The 18,097-nt window shown below is 40.9% G+C and overlaps 1 protein-coding gene across 4 annotated transcripts in view; it reads left to right on the top strand.

The window, feature by feature from the left end:
• The window catches only part of FAM107B (family with sequence similarity 107 member B), a 137,203-nt gene extending 119,558 nt beyond the window's left edge, over window positions 1-17,645 (top strand). For 2 of the 4 annotated variants that reach the window (XM_036908059.2, XM_036908061.2), the window contains exons 2-4: window positions 7,023-7,206; window positions 13,803-13,953; window positions 14,943-17,645. In XM_036908059.2, coding sequence (XP_036763954.1) covers window positions 7,079-7,206; window positions 13,803-13,953; window positions 14,943-15,059 — 396 coding nt within the window. In that variant the 5' untranslated portion in view covers window positions 7,023-7,078 and the 3' untranslated portion in view covers window positions 15,060-17,645. Of the gene's footprint in view, window positions 1-7,022; window positions 7,207-13,802; window positions 13,954-14,942 lie in introns of those variants that run through there. The other 2 variants (XM_036908056.2, XM_057498228.1) reach the window with 2 other exon arrangements.
• The last annotated feature ends 452 nt before the right edge of the window (window positions 17,646-18,097 follow it).

The following is an 18,097-nucleotide window of genomic DNA, read 5'->3' as shown; positions in this document are numbered from 1 at the left end:
CTTCCTTCTGGGAATAGTGGGAGCAGAGGGAAACTGCTGTGCATCCAAGGAGAGCTTTCCCTCCTCTGCAGGCTGAGCCAGGCCTGGAATTTGCCTGCCTATGCTCTTAAGGGATTGGATATTTCAGGGTATTGTCAGAGGGTTACTTGACTCTCTTAGAGACAGTGTGGGAAGCAGTTATCTTAAACAATACCTTGGTATTACTTTTAACTTTCCAGAAGTGATTGTAGCCATTTAAAAGTTAAATTATTTAGCTTTGATTGGTTATAGCACCCCTGGAAACTATAGTCCACCTTTATATTTTGTCATGTTTCAGGTTTTTTTTTTTCAAAAGGATTTTTAGTGCTTCTAGGTAGAATTTGATTTTTTAATCTCATAGGAGATTATGTCTATTTGATATGGAAATATGCAAGTGAACTCCTGGAGCCAAAATAGTATGATGGGGAAACTCAGATGCAATGTTTGTTTTGTTAGTCCAGTTGTGAAGTTTTCTGTGGAATGGTTATTCGCCTCTAGAAGGCATTCAGCAATCAAAATATCTGGGCGAGGCATAGAGCTGGGCCTGGAATGAGCCTTTGATGGGGAAACAAGAGCATCTATAAAAGTGGAATTCCCTTTTCTTCTGGGATAGTAGAGTTTAGTGATGACTTCCATTTATTGATTTGCAGAAATGAAAGGCAGAATTCTCCTCAGGTGGTGTTTTCAGTGCATTCTGTAGTATCCATCTAGAATGTACTTCTGCATTGTTATTCAGCTGCTTAAGATCTTTGAGTGCATCTCTTCCACCTCAGAACAGCATAAAAGGCCCCTGCAATTAGGCCTTTTTTTCTTGCTGTACCATACACTCTCGCTAGAACTGTTCAGAACTCCATGTGTGATAGATCTTTTTACACTTTCCAGAAGGTTCTTAATGTTCTAATGTTAGAAAACTGGATCTTAGAAGCATTGAATATTGCCTGTGAGAAATTCTGTGGGTTGTTTAGTTTAACTCATATGTTTTTGAGGAAACCAAGGCCTAGAGAGTTGGAGTTTTTTTCTACAAGATTCCCAGACCTCTAAATAAAATATGTACTGCTGTTGGTCACATAGTTTGGCTAATAATAGCTTCCATTTATTGAGTTCTCATAGATGTGATAGAGATGATCATACAGAGTATACTTACATCTGTGTTTCACATTCATCCACGTGTCCCAGCATTAACGATACTCATTTTAACAGATGGGAGAGCTGAGGGTCAGGGAGTGAAGCTTTACCCAAAATCTCAAGCCAGTTTTATTTTTCCTATACTGAGCTGATGCTAGTTTTCCTTCATTGATTTTATACTTAAAAATTTATGAATGAGTTATTGGAGCAAAGGGATGACTGTAACAAGAATGTCTTCATGTTTATTTCTGTGAGAATGTATTATGTAGTAATAGTAATAGCCAGTTACAAAGTTCTTTTACCGCTAGCCACTTCTATCCCATTTTTCTTATCTGTCAGCTTCAGAATTGCTTGATGCTCAGGGTGGAAACCCTGGCCTTTCAACTCTACTTTCTCGGCACTCTATCTGGTTGCTGTGGACTCCAAACAGCTCAGGGGCTCCCCCTACTGGGAGTTAGCCCACAACTCTGTTAATTAAGTACTATTCTATCGATCTTGTCCAGAGGGTCTGTGGAATATGAACATAAACCAGCTGTGGTCTTTGTAATAGAGATGATGATTTATATACATATTTTGCTGTGAAATAAGATGGTAACTGGTTGAATACTAGGAAAAGAGACTAAAGAAAGCACTGTAGGTTAGAGGTCAGAGAGTTTAATTGCAGCTGGGGAATTAGAGAAGGCTTCGCGTCAAGGTTTGACATTTATCAGGATCTGAAGGAATGAGTGAGATTGACTTTGTAAAAATCCAGGGATGGGGTGGAAAGTATCTGTGCCAGAGGGAATGGCATGGCAAAGGCGTACCGTGTGAGGAAGGCAGAGTAGGAAGCAATATGCTCTCACCTCAACAGCACTAGCCTCTAGTTGCCCAGGCCAGGAACCCAAGAGTCATCCATGATTCCTCCGGGTCTTTCACACCATATCCTGTTTTTTGTTTTTGTTGGAGTTGGGATTTGTTTCAGTTAGAGGATGGGATCTGTGCAGTTGTCCCTTAGGCATTTTCCAGCCTTGGTAGCAATGAGGAAGGTGATTGGCAGAGGGGAGAACGTTGAATTCAAGTTCATTTAGGTGGTTGTTGCTGTGTGTTGGTCATGGCTCCACCTCTTGGCACAAAGACCAAGTGTCTGTGCCTGGCTCTGGCCTCCAGGAGAGACTGGGAGTGGGCCTCTGTGTTCCTCCACTCATGAGACTAGTGGGATAGAGGTACAGAAGCTGGGGCAAGGAAGGTGGGCAAAGTGAGAGACTGTGGAGGTCAAACCAGTAAGACAGGGAAGAGGTCCCCAGGGTTTGAGTGCTAGTAACTGCATTGGCCTTCTGGCTTTGATCACCTAGAGTTCCAGCAGACACTTCACACTCAGCAGTTGCCAGCAGAATTCCTGACCCCATCTGCAACCCTGCTCTGCTCATTGCCTCCCCACCTTGACAGCACTAGCCTTCTAGTTGCCCAGGCCAGGAACCCTAGAGTCATCCTTGATTCCTCCATGTCTTTCATACCATATCCTGTCCTTCAGGAAGTCCCAGAGGCTTTATCTTCAAAATCTACCCTCATCAGTCTGCTCTCCCTGTGCTGTGACTGTCTTGTTCTAAACCATCTGGCTCCCCTGCATTACTGTCATAGCTGCTTCCCTGATTCTCTCCTCACCTGCTGCAGTCTATTCTAAACCCAGTAGCTAGAATAAGCCTTTAGGAATGGGAGTCAGATCTTGTCACTCTTCTGCTCACTTCCCTGAATGACATTCCACTGTCCACAGTGTAAAGGCCAGAGTCCTTAAAATGGCCTTCAAATTCCCACATATCTGGCCCTTCCAACCTCAGCTGACCTCTCTGTCCTCAGTCACTCACTTGCCTCCAGCCACAGTGGCTTCTCTGCTGGTCAGAGAGCCTCATGTCCATTTGGCTCACAAGTGCCCTATGGCCTTTGCACAAGCTGATCCCTCTGTCTGGAATGCTCTTCTTCCACACATCACAGAGCTCACCCTCTTCTATGCAATGTTACCTTAGGAGACACAGTCTGTTTTGGTTTGGTGTCATGGAGATTATCCTTGGTTTAAGGCAGAGAAACATCCTTTTATGGAATCTTGTAGACCTTGTCTTCTGATTAACCAGATGAAACAGCTTTTGGCTTTCAAAGACAATTAGACTGCACTGAGGTGCATATGGTGCTTTTCAGATTTCAACCAAGGAGCACATTTTTGTGTGGGGCAGCAGATTAAAGTCAAACTGGCTGTGATGGGTTCGCTGGCTCACCATGTACAAGGTTTGGTGAAGGTTGCAGGTTAGGACTATTTGGTAAAGTTGTTACATATTTCTTAATGTTTGCTAATTTTCAGCCTTAATCATACAGTTATACCTAAAATATAAACAAATGATGAATCTACAATTTTTCTATTTTAGTTGATATGTTATTTGGATTTTTGTCCTCTATTTTCACTTTGATTTTCAAAAGACTTTGCAGTAAAAATACTAAGCATCATAATTTGGTAGACAGAACATAGGTTTTGAGATCAGGGAATATTCATTTTAGTTTGAGCTTTACACAATTAGCAATATTATTATGAACAGGTATTTAATTTTTTTATTTTTCCACTTACTGTCTGTAAAGAGTCTACTTTTTCTGCTCTTAGAGTTGTTTCTAGGATCAGATGTGACCATGACCCACAGTGGGTACATGTGGCCACTTGGAACAGCACTTCCTTCCTATTGGCTGTGTTAGAGTATAGCACTGTTTCGGAACAGTTCGAGGATTCAGGAAAACATAACTTAGGACTCTGAAACCAAAACTCCTGCTTGTAACTGATTGCCACTGGACCTATTTTTTGCTTTTGTTTTTTAAATTTTAGTTGAAAACATGTCTTTATTCTTTCCCAGTGTCCAGCTCACCACACTCACGCCAGGTTCCATGGAAGCACTGGGTCTTCTTCCTCACCCCATCCCATGTGTGAACATACACATGCTAACACTTAGATGTTTGCCTCAGGGATCGAGTTCATGACAGTAATAAAGATGGAGCCTTTCTTCTGTCTGGGAGTATGTTCATGGAAAATCCCTCTACTTTTTCTGTTTAGTCCAGATTTTATGTAGTTCCACACTTACTTGGCTTCTATGGTCCAGGTACTTTGCTGGGGCTGGGCTTTTAAAACTAGAAAAGAAGTGGTTCTAGCTCTTGCAGAGAATAGACAGAAGCTTATGGTCATCCTGCGTCAGGGTGCATTTTGTGTGGAAGTACATCTGCACCATTGCTGGCACACAAGGGCAGGAGGTAGCTATTCTCTGGACTCCCTGGAGAGGTGGGGACAGTGCTGGTGTGAGCTATTCCCATGTGGATCACCCTCCCACCCTGACCCTGTTTTCTTATCACTGTTCTAGCCGGGGCCAGAGAACTGGCCAGAGGATTAGTAAGCATGAAGCCTCAATGCTAAATACTCTGCTGTAGTCAGGCCCTAGGCCCTGCATTTGATATTTGGTTTGGAAAATAAGGTTATCATACAGTGACAGGGAAGCATTAAATGGTATGTTAATTATCTTGCAATATTGTTCAAGTTTATTTTGGGGGCAGGGGTGAGGTCAGCAACAAAAGGTGTGCTTGGAGGTCCGCAGCAGTTGGATGCCTGCCAGTTGAACCGCAGGCAGTTTCCAGCCTGATGCTCTACCAGCTTTGTTCCTCCCAGCTTTTGCCTCACTGAGTGTTTTCTTCTGTCTCATAGAATATCACATACATTCACGAAGTGGCCGCTTTGTGTTGCTGCAGCCCCAGCGAGCTGGGAGCATCTGTGTCTGAGGAGCACACACATACTTAATGTGTTTGTGGGATTTTTCATTTTCTTTGCATAATTTAGTTCTAGTTTTATACCTTGTGGTCTGAGAAACTGGTTGGTACAATTTCAATCTTTTTGAGTTAACCAAGGCTCTTTTTGTGGCCTTGTATATGATCTATTCTTGAGAATGTTCCACGTGCACTTGAGAAGAAGGTGTATTCTGCTGCTTTTGGGTGTAGAGTTCTGTAGATGTCTGGTAGGTCCATCTGTTCTAGTGTGTTGTTCAGTGCCTCTGTGTCCTTACTTATTTTCTGTCTGGTGGATCTGTTCTTTGGAGTGAGTGGTGTGTTGAAGTCTCCTAAGATGAATGTATTACATTCTATTTCCCCCTTTAATTCTGTTAGTATTTGTTTCACATATGTAGGTTCCTACTCTGTTGGGTGCATAGATATTTATAATGGTTATATCTTCTTGCTGGACTGACCCCTTTATCATTATGTAATGTCCTTCTTTGTCTCTTGTGACTTTCTTTGTTTTGACGTCTATTTTGTCTGATACAAGTACTGCAACTCTTGCTTTTTTCTCCCTATTAGTTGCATGAAATATTTTCCATCCCTTCACTTTTAGTCTGTGTATGTCTTTGGGTTTAAAGTGAGTCTCTTATAGGCATCATATAGATGGGTCTTGCTTTTTTTAACCATTAAGTAACTCTATGTCTTTTGATTGGTTCATTCAGTCCATTTACATTTAGGGTGATTATCGATAGGTATGTACTTATTGACATTGCAGGCTTTAGATTCGTGGTTACCAAAGGTTCAAGGTTTAACTTTCTTACTGTCTAAGAGTCTAACTTAACTCACTTAGTATGCTATTACAAACACAATCTAAAGGGTTTTTTTTCCTCCTTTTTCTTCCTCCTCTATTCTTTATATATTAGGTATCATATTTTGTACTCTTTGTCTATCCCTTGATTGACTTTTGGGGTAGTTGATTTAATTTTGCACTTACTTAGTAATTAACTGTTCTACTTTCTTTACTGTGGTTTTATTACCTCTGGTGACAGCTATTAAACCTTAGGAACACTTCCATCTATAGCAGTCCCTCCAAAATACACTGTAGAGACAGTTTCACACATACTTAATCATAGAAAGAACAGCTAAAATTGAACTTGGGGGACAGGGCTGGAAGGATTGTCATCTGTTCCTTTCACTTAATGATCAGGAGTCTGAGCCCAGAAAGGCTCTGTGGCTCTGCCTGGACAATTCATCAAGTTCTTCTGCTGTATTCCAGTGACCACCCACCTCCAAAACAAAAAGCCTGGAGAGACAGGCTCTTGCTGCAAGGTTCCCTCCGTCTCTCCCACTTTCCCTCCTTCCTTTCCCCGCATTAACTCCCTTCCTGGCACTGTTCTGGCACTGGGTATAGAGCAGCTGGTGGGTGGGGTGGGGGGTCAGGTGAAACTGGAGCATGTGCTCTGGATAACCAGTAAACAGATCTGAAAGCAGGGACATGCTTGTGTGGGGGCTGCAGGTTTAAGTGTCGGGGCTGTGGATGGTGAGAAAGTCAGACCTCTCTGAGAAGTGACATTTGAAAAGGACCTGAGAGAAAAGGAACAGCACAAAGCCCCCAGGGCGCTCCTGGAAGGGGAGGAGGAACCTCAGCAGCATGGCAGGGTCAGGAGCACTGCTCTGCACTCCCCAGGCCACTCTCTGCCACTGATGTAGGGCCAGGGGCCTGTATGTTCCTTGTGCACATTAGGTTGGCGAGGTTGAAAAAAACAGTAAAGGACCTGGATCTGGTGGCCGAGTTCTCAGTGTGGGTTAAGTTGGTTTTTCCATGTAGTGATTGGGAAGCTTTTCCTGCGTAACTTGAAACTCAAGGTGTGAGCAGTAGTGATGTGTCATGTGGTGGGGCTCCTGTGGTTTAGTCAGAGCAACGCAGAACAGCATGCGTGTTCTCTCTTTTACTCGCCCAGTTACTTAGAAAGCGTCAGGAGATTGTTCAATGAAGTAGTGAAGTGGCCTAGGAGGATGGTGTGGGTTACATGCTGTGCCCTACACAGCCTGACGGGGTTGTGTTTGTGCAAGTTGACTGAGCTTAATGAGCCTCATCTTTCCATTTGCAGACAGCCCATTTGAGGATACCCACATTAAGGACACGTATCTCATTCCCCGAAATATCATGGCCGAGCCAGACTATATAGAAGATGACAATCCTGAACTAATTAGGCCTCAGAAACTAGTCAATCCTGTCAAAACATCCCGCAACCATCAAGATCTTCACAGAGAACTTCTTATGAATCAAAAAAGGTAAGATGGTTTTTGAGCAGAGTTTTCCTTAGGGGACTTTGGCTTCTAAAACTTCATTTCCTGACCATGTTTAATGCTTCCTTACACCTGCCAGCATCCCAGAACCCGGGACCCCTTTCTCCTGCCAGCATCCCAGAGCCCAGGCTCCCCTTACTCCTGCCAGCATCCCAGAGCCCTGGGCCCATAAACTAAAGCTGTCTGCAGGTGCATCTGCCACTCCCAACCACAGTAAGAGTTCCTCAGAACTGTTTCCCCTTCTCAAGTGGACACATATTTTAAAATGTGGGTGGAAGGGGTGGGTTAAGGATAGAAGAGAGCATCCTAAGTTGAAGAAAAATGCATTATATGTTCGATTGGTAGAAATTCTGAGTTTTGCCCTACATTTGGAGAAGTCTGGAAATCAGATGTAAATGCTGCTTGCTTTAGCATTTATGAGTGACACAGAGAAGTCTCTAGAACCATGTTAACTTGATTATAGATGAGAACCCTCTTTCTTGTTTTTTGTTCTTAAGTAACATTTTAATTATTACTATCATCATTTTTATTACTATTTTGTTCAGAGGGGAGCAAAACATTTACTTTCTGTCTTCTTTGTAAACCATTTGTTATCTCCATAGATGCCATGAAAATGTTTGGATGTTGGGCTGGTATAGTCTGCTCTTTGAAAAGTGATACAGAGAGCTGAGGATATGAAGTTACTTTATTAGGACACAGTTTACTTACTTTTAAGAACTAGTAAGCTTCCTTTTACTGTTATTTTCAGAGAAACTGTTGATCTGCATGGTGGGACTATATAGACAAGTCCTCCAACCCTTTGCTAAGCCCTGGTAACTCCCTTTGAACTGAAAGATATGGAGACCAAGTTAAGTGTATGAGGGAAAGCTTAATTAAAAATTATTAAAAAGCCACTTTCTGTTTTAAGTGGGTGAGGGAGCACTTTTATCTAGCAGTTGTCTTCCTGCCAGAACTAATAACTCCTTTCCCAGACTTCTTGGTAAATACATCTTCCCAACAGACTGGGAATGTGACTTGCTCCCTTTTCATCCCCAGCACACACTGTATTCATATTGATTAAACTGAATGCAAGTTTGATCCTTTCTGAAAAAAATGCTTAGCTTCTACCTGTTTTTGTCAAGTAAAAGAAAAAAAATATGGATTTGGTATCATCATGCCCACAGCAAAACAGGACTGTATAAGTTCCTAAGTAGGCCATGGAATTTAGAGACAATTCTGCCTGGGAAATCATGTCTGCATTTTGGTGGGAAGATCAAAAGTTTAATATACTCCAAAAGAGGGTAGCAGTTGCCACTATGTCGTTTTCTGATTGTTTTCACTTCTTAGACCTCATTTCTCTTATCTATAAAATGGGAGTAGGGAACTTAGTGCATCTCTAAGAAACATTCTAGCTCAAGCTGGGTTTCTTTTTCTCTTTTTCTGTTACATCTATGAAAAGGCTCAAAGTCAGAATAGAGGCAAAAGGTAAAAAAATGGACTTCCCTTCTGCCTTTCTCTGGCCCATGCTTTCTTTTCCTTGTTTACACTGCTGACTCTTTAGCCAGGCTCATCAGCTCAACCAATTTGGGAGAATGCTGGTGTTCCCTCAAGTACCATGGTACAGAGAATGGGCTTTGAGGTCAGAACTGTATGAGTCCTGGTTCACCATTTAACTTGGCTTATCTTTATGGTCTTGAACAGGGTTCCTCTTCTTGAGACCCTTTTCTTCATCTATAAAACGGGGGATAAAAATATCCTTATAAAAAGAAAGTAATGTATGTAAACCTATGAAAATGCCTGGCATGTAATAATCACTCCCATCTTCTTCTCACGTAGCATCATCTGGAAGTTCCTAATGCTTTTCCCCCTTTTTCTCTGAAAGATTCTGGTCTGACTGTAGAAGTACATTAAAAGAGGGCTGGAGGGAGGTAGGAAAAGCAGGTCTCAAAATGAAATGACTGTATACTATCCTATGTTTTCAGGTTTTTCAAGATAAAGTCTTAGTTTGGAAAGGTTCTCTTACTAGAAACATAACTAGTGTTAGAGCGAAAACTTCTCAAGCAGTTTCTTCTTTATTCATCTTGCATTGTACATACTTTTTAGACTGGAGTTTTATTTCTAAATTTTAGTGCCAAATAATAGGAAGTTTCAGATCAATAATATATGTTTGGTTAAAAGACAATCCTACTTGATGACTGGTTTGTACTGTAATGAAAGTCTCCTTACTTTTCTACAATCTGGAAGGCCCTTCCCATATTTTAACTTAGACAGTGACCTTTCCAGTAACTCAGTGCATGTTTTCTTGGAGCTCCCCTAATTTGGCATGTGTATAAGAGAAAACTCAGAGTAACAGGCTAAGGAATCTTCTGAAGATCATATAGTAGTTTTTTTTAATTACAAAAGGAAATAAACATAATTAAAGGTAGTTTATAGAGATAAATCAAATATAGTAATACAAATCAGGAGAAACGGAGGGAATAAGAGGGAGACTGAAATGCAGTCAACACAAAACCAGTCCTACCTGGAGCCTGGGACCTTTTCCCTACACAGCCACAGATTTGGCTCCAAGCCCTGTAGCAGTGACTTCAAGGAGCTTTTTGAGTAACTCTCTTAGAGATCACAAGATAAAAGCAAAGAAATTGCTCAGTAGAACAAATATTCACAGTCATTCTAATGCTGAAACTTTACTCTTTCTACTGTATAGTTCTCTTCTATTTATCATTTTTTGGACTCCACTAAGCTTTAGGTTAAAAATCTTTAAATTTTGGTTCAGTCACAGCTTGCCACTTGGTCTGATTATTAAGGCCCTTTGCCAGCTTCTCAGGTTCTGTAGATATCTCAGTGGCATAAAGAGACAGATGTTGAAGAGACATTAATTTCTGTGGTGGATAGATGAGTGCCCAAGAAGACTTTAAAAAATAATAATATTTCGAATATGATTTAAAGAGATTCTGTCTTTTCTACAAGGAGTACTTTTTAGAAAATACAGAATACCCAGGCTACTCAAACACAGCCCTGAAGTTGGTTCATAGTCACCAGTTTCTAATTCCCTCTCTTTTCAGTTGATCTTATTTGGTGTGCTTTGCTATTTGCTAGATAGATAGTTCCTCAATAAATATTTGTTGCTCTACAGCATGGGGAAATATATGGGATGTTGAGATAGAAGTATTTGCATTTGAATCCACACAGATAGAAATATCTCAGCCTAAAATGTAGACAAGGCAGACCAAACCAGAAGATTCCAAGGTCAGGATCAAGAGCTTAAAATCCAGATGCAGCTCCTCTACCCTCCACCTTAAGAAAAAGTTAGGCCAGGAGATGTTTGGCTGGGTGGGCAGGGGAGCATGTTCTGTCAGGGTATGAACCAGCCCTTGCGCTTGGCTCCCTGCTCTCCCAGGTAAGGTGCAACTTCACTTTTATGAATTTAAGTGAATCTAGAGGTAGAGCGAATAAGGATCCTTCCAGTTGGTCCTGGGATGTATTCAGTGGTTTATGCGCAATATGAACCTTACCTTTAAAAGTTGTCTGTTTCATCACTGGTGATGGGAGTATAAATTGTTGCAGACTTTTTGGAGGGCAGTTTGGCAATACACATCGGAATATAAAATGTGCAGGCACTTAGCCAGTGATTGTATGAGTCTAGCCAACAGAAATACTTACACAAGAGCACAAACAGGCATGTGCAAGGAGTTGACCGTCTTATCGCTTGTAATAGGGACAGTCAGAAACCTAAATGCCTGTGAGTAGGGAGTGTAAAATCACAGTGCTTCTGTGCTGTGATGTCTTGTGCAGTTGTTAAGAAGAATGAGGAATTGCTCTGTAGAGGGCAGAGTATGGAGGAGCATAGGCTAACCTGCTTGTTTCCTCTGGGTATAGGAATGAGAGGTGGTCTGAGGGGTAGGGCCTCTACCTTGTACAGTTTTCGCATGGACTACAACCTCAGTGGTGCTCCCATGATTTGTTTAAAAGGGAGAGCTTAGGTGTGCTTTCACTTTTTATTTTATATGTGTCTATATATTACCTACCTTATTATTTCGTGAAGAGCTCTTATATAAGTCAGCTTAGCACACTATTATAGTCACAGGAAGCAGGCTTGGGGATACCGTTGGTTTTGAATGGCACAAAGCCAGCAGGACTTGAACACCCATCAGTCATAGAGGGATTGAAAGTACTTGTTAATTATACATGTCAGAATTGATTCAAGAGAATCAAGTGTCATGTAAAGACACGGTTTTTATAAAATTTGGAGAATTCTGTATCTGTCAGTTTACACTGTCTTTGCAAACTGTTCTGGTTTTAGACTGAATCATATAGGCAGTGCTTGACTTCTTCCATTCAGCACAGAGAATTCAGTGATTCACTATGATAAAATATTAACTACATTTTTATTACTACTTGACTATTCTAAGTGCAGAACATTTATCATGTAAGTACCATTTTTCTGAGTTTTGTTACTAAATATTTTATCTTACTGCCACATTGGGTAAAAATCTTTGAATAGAAAATTAGTTAAGTCCATTCACATGTTGGGATAGAATATCAGCTTACTGTATTATACATCAAAATTTTAACAGCTTTTGCATAGTCCAGAAGAATTTAATAGTGATTGAGGTTAATTTTGCCAGTGAAAGAAAAATGTTTGAAATTTAAATTATGCAGATAGCTGAATTCTTCTTAAATTTGAATCCCTTAATTCTGTATGTAGTGTCATCCTGAGGCTTTTTTTAATAGTCATGAAATTGAGTGGGTCTTTACTCAGATTATTTACATACAACGTTTTCTGTGCTCAGTGACATTTAAGTCTATTATGAGCAAAGTGCCATAAGCAACTTCCCTATTGTATTGATTAGATTTAATTCCAGAATAACATGTACTTCTGTCCTCTTCGTATGTTCTTATTAACTGTGAAATAAGCCATAATAAGTCACAACAGTAACCTATCCCTTGTTTCACTGGATATTTTGGCTGAATATAATATTTTTCTTTTTAATTTTATTTTTTACCAGAAGTTCTGCTAATGAAAATTGGGTAAGTGGACACATATATGTCCTTTATCTTCAGTGATGGGATTCACAGATCTTTACTCTATAAACCACAACTTTGAAAAACTATTTATTGTGATCTTAGAAAGTGTATGGATAGGAGAGATGCCAGAATTTCTAAAAATTATAACTAGAGAAATGAGGATGTGTGAAACTGTGGATTAGTTTACAGATGTGATGAGATTGAGACAAGGGTGTTGATGACATTCTCATAGCCAGAGCACACAGTGGCACAGACAGCTCCTAGTTGATGAGTCACAGGAGTTGATGGAAGTGGTTTAGAGAACCACCGCTGACATGGGCATCCCTGATCTGCAGCCTAGCAGGCAGCATCAGCAGGACCAGAGAGGGCATGGGGAGGTGTGCAGGTCCATCAGTCCATCTCCGTCTGAGCTGGGCACAGCAGTGCTCATTTCCTGCAGCCCAGAAAAGCAGGAGTTCCTGTTCAGCCAAGTGTGCAGGTGTGTGTGAGTGCACTCAGCACACTTACTCTCTGTGCTGCCTGAATTTGAGAGTGCTTCTTCTGTTCTATGGTTTCTTTCATTTTGACTTTTAAATGCTCTTATCACAAGTTAGTATCAAGTTGAGATTACTTAAGAGGGGAGCCTAGCTAAAGAGAGAGGGAAGACAGTGAGTAAGAGGCTGGCTAAGCCAGTACCTTGGGAGCCTGGACTGGAGAAATCTGAGGAGATGGCAAAGATTGAGTTCAGGAGAGGTCCGAGTTAACAGTTAAGCTCAGAAATCCCACCTGGGGAAATGCTAATGAGTACCCTTCCCTTGAATTGCCTCCAACATTTTAGGTGGAGGGCTGCTAGGCAATGGCCTGAGTTGGGGTTTTGTTTCAACCCACTTGCAGAGAAGGCAGCCTGATTTCTCTCAGGAATGGAGAACTTCACTGGAGCCTGACTTCCTGCACCTTGTCAGTAGTAAACTACACATCTGCAGTGGTTCCGCCACAGGGCGCTCTGGATGAGGTCAAGGACTCTGGGGCCAGACTTCTCTGTGGCCATGCCCCCCAGTAACCATGAAACCTTGGACCTGCCTTTTGATGGGCAAGCACCCTCTAACAAATCTGAAAATTTTGGAGAGGTTTCCAGGGCCATTTTGCTGTTTAGATGTCTGTGCTAGCACTCTGTAGGCTGCCTTTATAGTACACAGGCTCAGGGACCTGATCTTGGGAACCCCCCCTAAAACTCCAGGTGGAGGGGTCTCAAATTCCTGGCATCTCCGTCTCCTCATGGGTGACCATCCCACCAACTGAATGAGCATGCTGTTCTCTACCTTCCCACCCAAACCACTCTCACTATCCCCCTTTGTGCTGCCCAGTGTCTGGCACACAGTAGGTGTTGAGTACATGTTTATTCATGGAAGCTGCTCTTGCTCTTCTTTCACACTCATGAATTCCTGAGACCACCAGTGTTGACTGCTAACCAGTAGGAGGCATCCCAGCCATGCCAACTCAATAGCCCCCTTATCTATGGCTGATGCCTTAAGTCTCAGTTCTTGAAAGATGTGTCCATTGGATTAAAACTGTGTAATTTTGTTAATACTTTTTTGCAGGGGTCTTGCCCCTCAGAATAAGCCAGAGCTGCAGAAAGTGATGGAAAAGAGGAAACGAGATCAAGTAATAAAACAGAAGGAAGAGGAGGCACAAAAGAAAAAATCTGACTTGGAAATAGAACTGTTGAAACGGCAGCAGAAGTTGGAACAGGTAAGGGTGATATGGTGAAAGATACCTTTTTTGTTGTTGAGATATGCTTGACATTCATGTTGTGTAAGCTCAGGGGCACAGTAGTGAATTGGCACAGTCATGGTGAATGTGTTTGCCACTGTTGCCTTAGCTGATGCCTCTCCCTTGTTGCATGATTATCATTTCTTCCACTGTTGACAACAATAAAGATCTAGTCTCTTAGCAGGTTGAATGTTTTTAATAGTTGTATTGACTGTAATTACTGTCCTGTGTACTAACTCCCTATGACTTATTTAACTACTAGTTGCAAGTATGTTGCCTAAAACAGTGCTCCTATTCCCCACCTTCAGGAGCCACCACTTTACTCTGTGCTCTTACAATTTTTGGGTCTTCAGATTTTTTTAGATTCCACATGTTTGAGATATCATACAGTAATAGTCTTTCTCTGATTCTTCAAAAGTTGTCCTTTTTGTCCTGAGTAACAAGGATGTTGAAACAAGCAGAACTTACCATATGTGTCAGATGTACAAATTTATACCATGAAAGGAAAATACGAGACCAAATGTTAGCAAATGGGCTTATACACATTCAAGGTAAAGATAAGGATTCTGTTGAGGACTTAGAAGAGATTCAGGAGGCCAAGCCAAAACTGGGGAATATCACTGAATTCTCAGCAGTGTTGGGAGCTCAAGCAGTTGAGTGAAAGTCAACTTGAGTGAAGACCATGGGGCAGCTGCATATTGCTCTCAGGATCTTGTTCTTTTAGCCTTGACTTTTAGGTTCTCATCATTTCTTGACATTGCTTGTAGTAACAACCAATTTCCCACTGCTCCTGTGCAGAATCATCCCAGGACCTATATACATACATTCGGATGTATGTATATTTAAAGTGGAGACCAGGAGAGAAATTCTTCTACAGTGAAATGAAGTCATTAGGGCTTTGGAAAGAGAATTGTTTTGAAAAGCCTCTCAGTTTGTAAATAATTTTTCTATTTCTGAATTTCATTTAGCTTGAAGTTGAGAAGCAGAAATTGCAAGAAGAGCAAGAAAATGCCCCAGAATTTGTGAAGGTTAAAGGCAATCTCAGGAGAACAGGCCAAGAAGTGGTCCAAGCGCAGGAGTCGTAAACCCAGCCCATCACACCCAAGCTGTGCGCAGGTGCCTGCTCAGCAGTTCATCTCAGGGCGAGAAACCCCTGGAGAGAATCCCAGCCAGCAGAGAATTGCTACGTTAAAAAGGATTTGGTTTAGGTTTTCCTACAATCTAGGTGGATTAATTACCTGTGACAGTTGCAGTTCCTATTCGCCGAACGAGGATGTTGACCAGCACTTAAGTTGGGATCACAGACTGTTGTTCAAAGACTTAAAAAAAAAACCACAGTAACAAAGGAAGAGGACACTGGAATAAATTTTTGAGAGTTGCACTGCTTATCTTTTCTTCCAATCTAAGTTTAGTGGGGCACAGAGCCTTTTTTCTTTTAAAACTTAAAGAAAATATGTTTTATTCTTCCTTTAGTTATGTTAGACAATTTAGATCGCATAGAAATAAATGCATTTGATCTGTTACTTCCAATATTCGTAGATTCTGTTTTCAGAATCTGAAATTTCCTTCTCCATACTTTCACCCAAGTTAGAATTAACACCTGAGAATGTTAATGTTGATATTGAGCACAGCTACTTTGTTAGCATGAAGATTCAGAAACAGAGTGAGAAGGTTTAAAAATACGTTAAAAAATATATGTAAACATCCATCTTGATCTTATTTTAGCTCCTTATGGTTCTCCAATGCTAGCATGCACCATGGTAACATTGTAGTTCAGAGAAGGCACATCATATAAATCCATTTATTGCTTTGATAACTGTTAGGGTTTTTGTTTTGTTTTTCAAACAAGCTAAACTAGTCCTTTATACAAAATAATCATTCTATCGTTCAGAGAATAAACGCTATCCATATAACAAACTTCCTTGTCAGAATAAAGGGTCCAAATAATTTGATTTCTTCCGAGAGCAGTGTGAGGAAAGCTCTGATTGGGGAGCTAGGCAAGGAGTTCTTTGGGTGTTTTAATGTGAAACAAATGTAGATTGGTCTGAAGGAGACCTAGCTGGAAGATTTATAGCATTTGTACATTTTGAATATTATTAGAATCCAAGCTTTGAAGATTTCTGATTAATGATTACATATTACTTTGCCTTTGTTTTTCTTGTGAAGAGAGACTGTTTCTCCACTGTCTTGGTGATGATGGTGCCGTTGGCGATGGTGACACTGATGACTCCTGGGCTGTGTCTCAGGAACAGCTGAAGTGAAGGGAGGGGCTGCTCAGTGTCTGCATGCTGGCTGGCGTGCACTTCTACGTGAAGTTTGAATTATGAATAACAGCAAAATTCTTACCCAAAATCCATTTTATACTGCTGGGATAGGTGGGGGTACATTCTACTTGGGTGACTGGAAGAATTTGTGTGGATTATATTCTCCAGGGAGACAATTCAGCCAGTCATTTCTACATTGCAGACTTCTTACACTTCCACTAAAGGCTAATAGAGAACTGGATCCCAAACTTTTAGATCCTTAATAAACATAGTAGAAATCAGCTTTCTATGGGAATGCTGTAGTTTTATTCAATAGCAATTGACAGGCTCACATTTCATCCTAAGGTGCACAGGATCAAAGTAAATGCAAAGATAACACTACTAGTTAGACATGTCGATTACACCTGAAATGGATTACTTCTTTCATCAGTAAGTATTATTTGAATAAGATATGGATGCTTACAGTAAAATGATACTCTATAATAGTCTGCCTTTGAAGGATGGAATGATAACTATTTTGTTCCATGATTCTTCCTTTTGAAGAAAGCGTGTTAACTGATCATCTTAAAAGTACATATCTGATTGCACATTGACTAGAGTTCTTTCTTTGTGTATATGTACTAATGATGTGACTTGTGAAGTGAAGATTCAGGACTGGCTCATAGCCTTTTACCTAACCTGATGGTAAATCTTAAATCCTATGTCCTTGAAGCAACTGCCACTTGGTAGAATTCCCAAGGGCCCTGACAGGTTCCTTTAGAAGGACCAGTTCTGCTCCTAGAACTTACCTAGAATTTATTCTTCACTGGGAAAAAAAGTAAATGACAAAAGCATTTCCCTCCCAATCTCACTCACAAATCTGCAAAATTAATGTGTAGTTAGTAGTACAAGGTCTGGCCAGAAGAAGACGTGTAAATAGCATGAGGTGATGTCTTACAGCCAGACAGTGGGATGTATAGGTAGTGAGGCTCTTAAGGGTTCATAAGCCTGAGTTTCAAAAGGCATCAGTCTCCCCCACACTTTAATACTGTGCAGTCCAAACCCCTAGGACTCATGAATTTCTGAGCAATTTTGTGCTTTGAGCCACTTTTTGACAAAAATGGCTCCATTTTTCCACTTTGTGGTTTTCTTAAAATAGTTCAGTGTTTTATAGTCTCCTGGTAGTAAAGTAATGTTGCATTCTAAGCTATAACAGTTGACTTTATTCTTCTACTCTGAAAAATCTTGACTTGTGTGAGTGTATATAATATATATAAAGGGAGCCTTAATGGATTTGTTTTCATAATTTAATATTTTTTGTATTTGCTCTTGTATAATTGTTTTTAATGGAAAGTATTACAGAATTGAGGGTGGAATTCCTAGAACCAAAGTTATTCTTAATAAAAATCACCACATGCTTGGACCTTGCAGCTGTGTTTGTCTGATCTGTTTGGGTTGTGGATGTGTGGACCTGAAGGTGGGGCCCTGTGTCCCATTCACAGATTGGCTCTAGGGTATCTCCTTGGTGACTGTCCTCTCTAACAGCTTTCCCCCAAAATCGGTTACATCCTCTGCCTTGTGTCAGTCAAGGCTGACAACTCATCATGTCAAACAAATTTGCCCTAAGATGATATGCTACTTTTGGTCTAGAATATATGGTATTTTAGCAGCAGCCGTGCTTTGGGTCAAGGCATTCTGAATTTTAATTAGCTTGGTAGGAGAGTGGGAAATAGATTTGGGGATGAGCCTAAAGGTTTAGTGCTTGGGGCTAGTACATATGGCATGTCTGAAGTGTGACCATGAAATTACTTTGCTTACTCAGCTAAATCAATGTCATCCTCAGAGAAGTTACTTTGGGAAGCTATACACATGGTTGCATT

This window comes from Manis pentadactyla, chromosome 3 (genome assembly GCF_030020395.1).
Source record: "Manis pentadactyla isolate mManPen7 chromosome 3, mManPen7.hap1, whole genome shotgun sequence".
NCBI classification, from domain to species: Eukaryota; Metazoa; Chordata; class Mammalia; order Pholidota; family Manidae; genus Manis; species Manis pentadactyla.
This window is presented reverse-complemented; position numbering and strand designations above follow the sequence as displayed.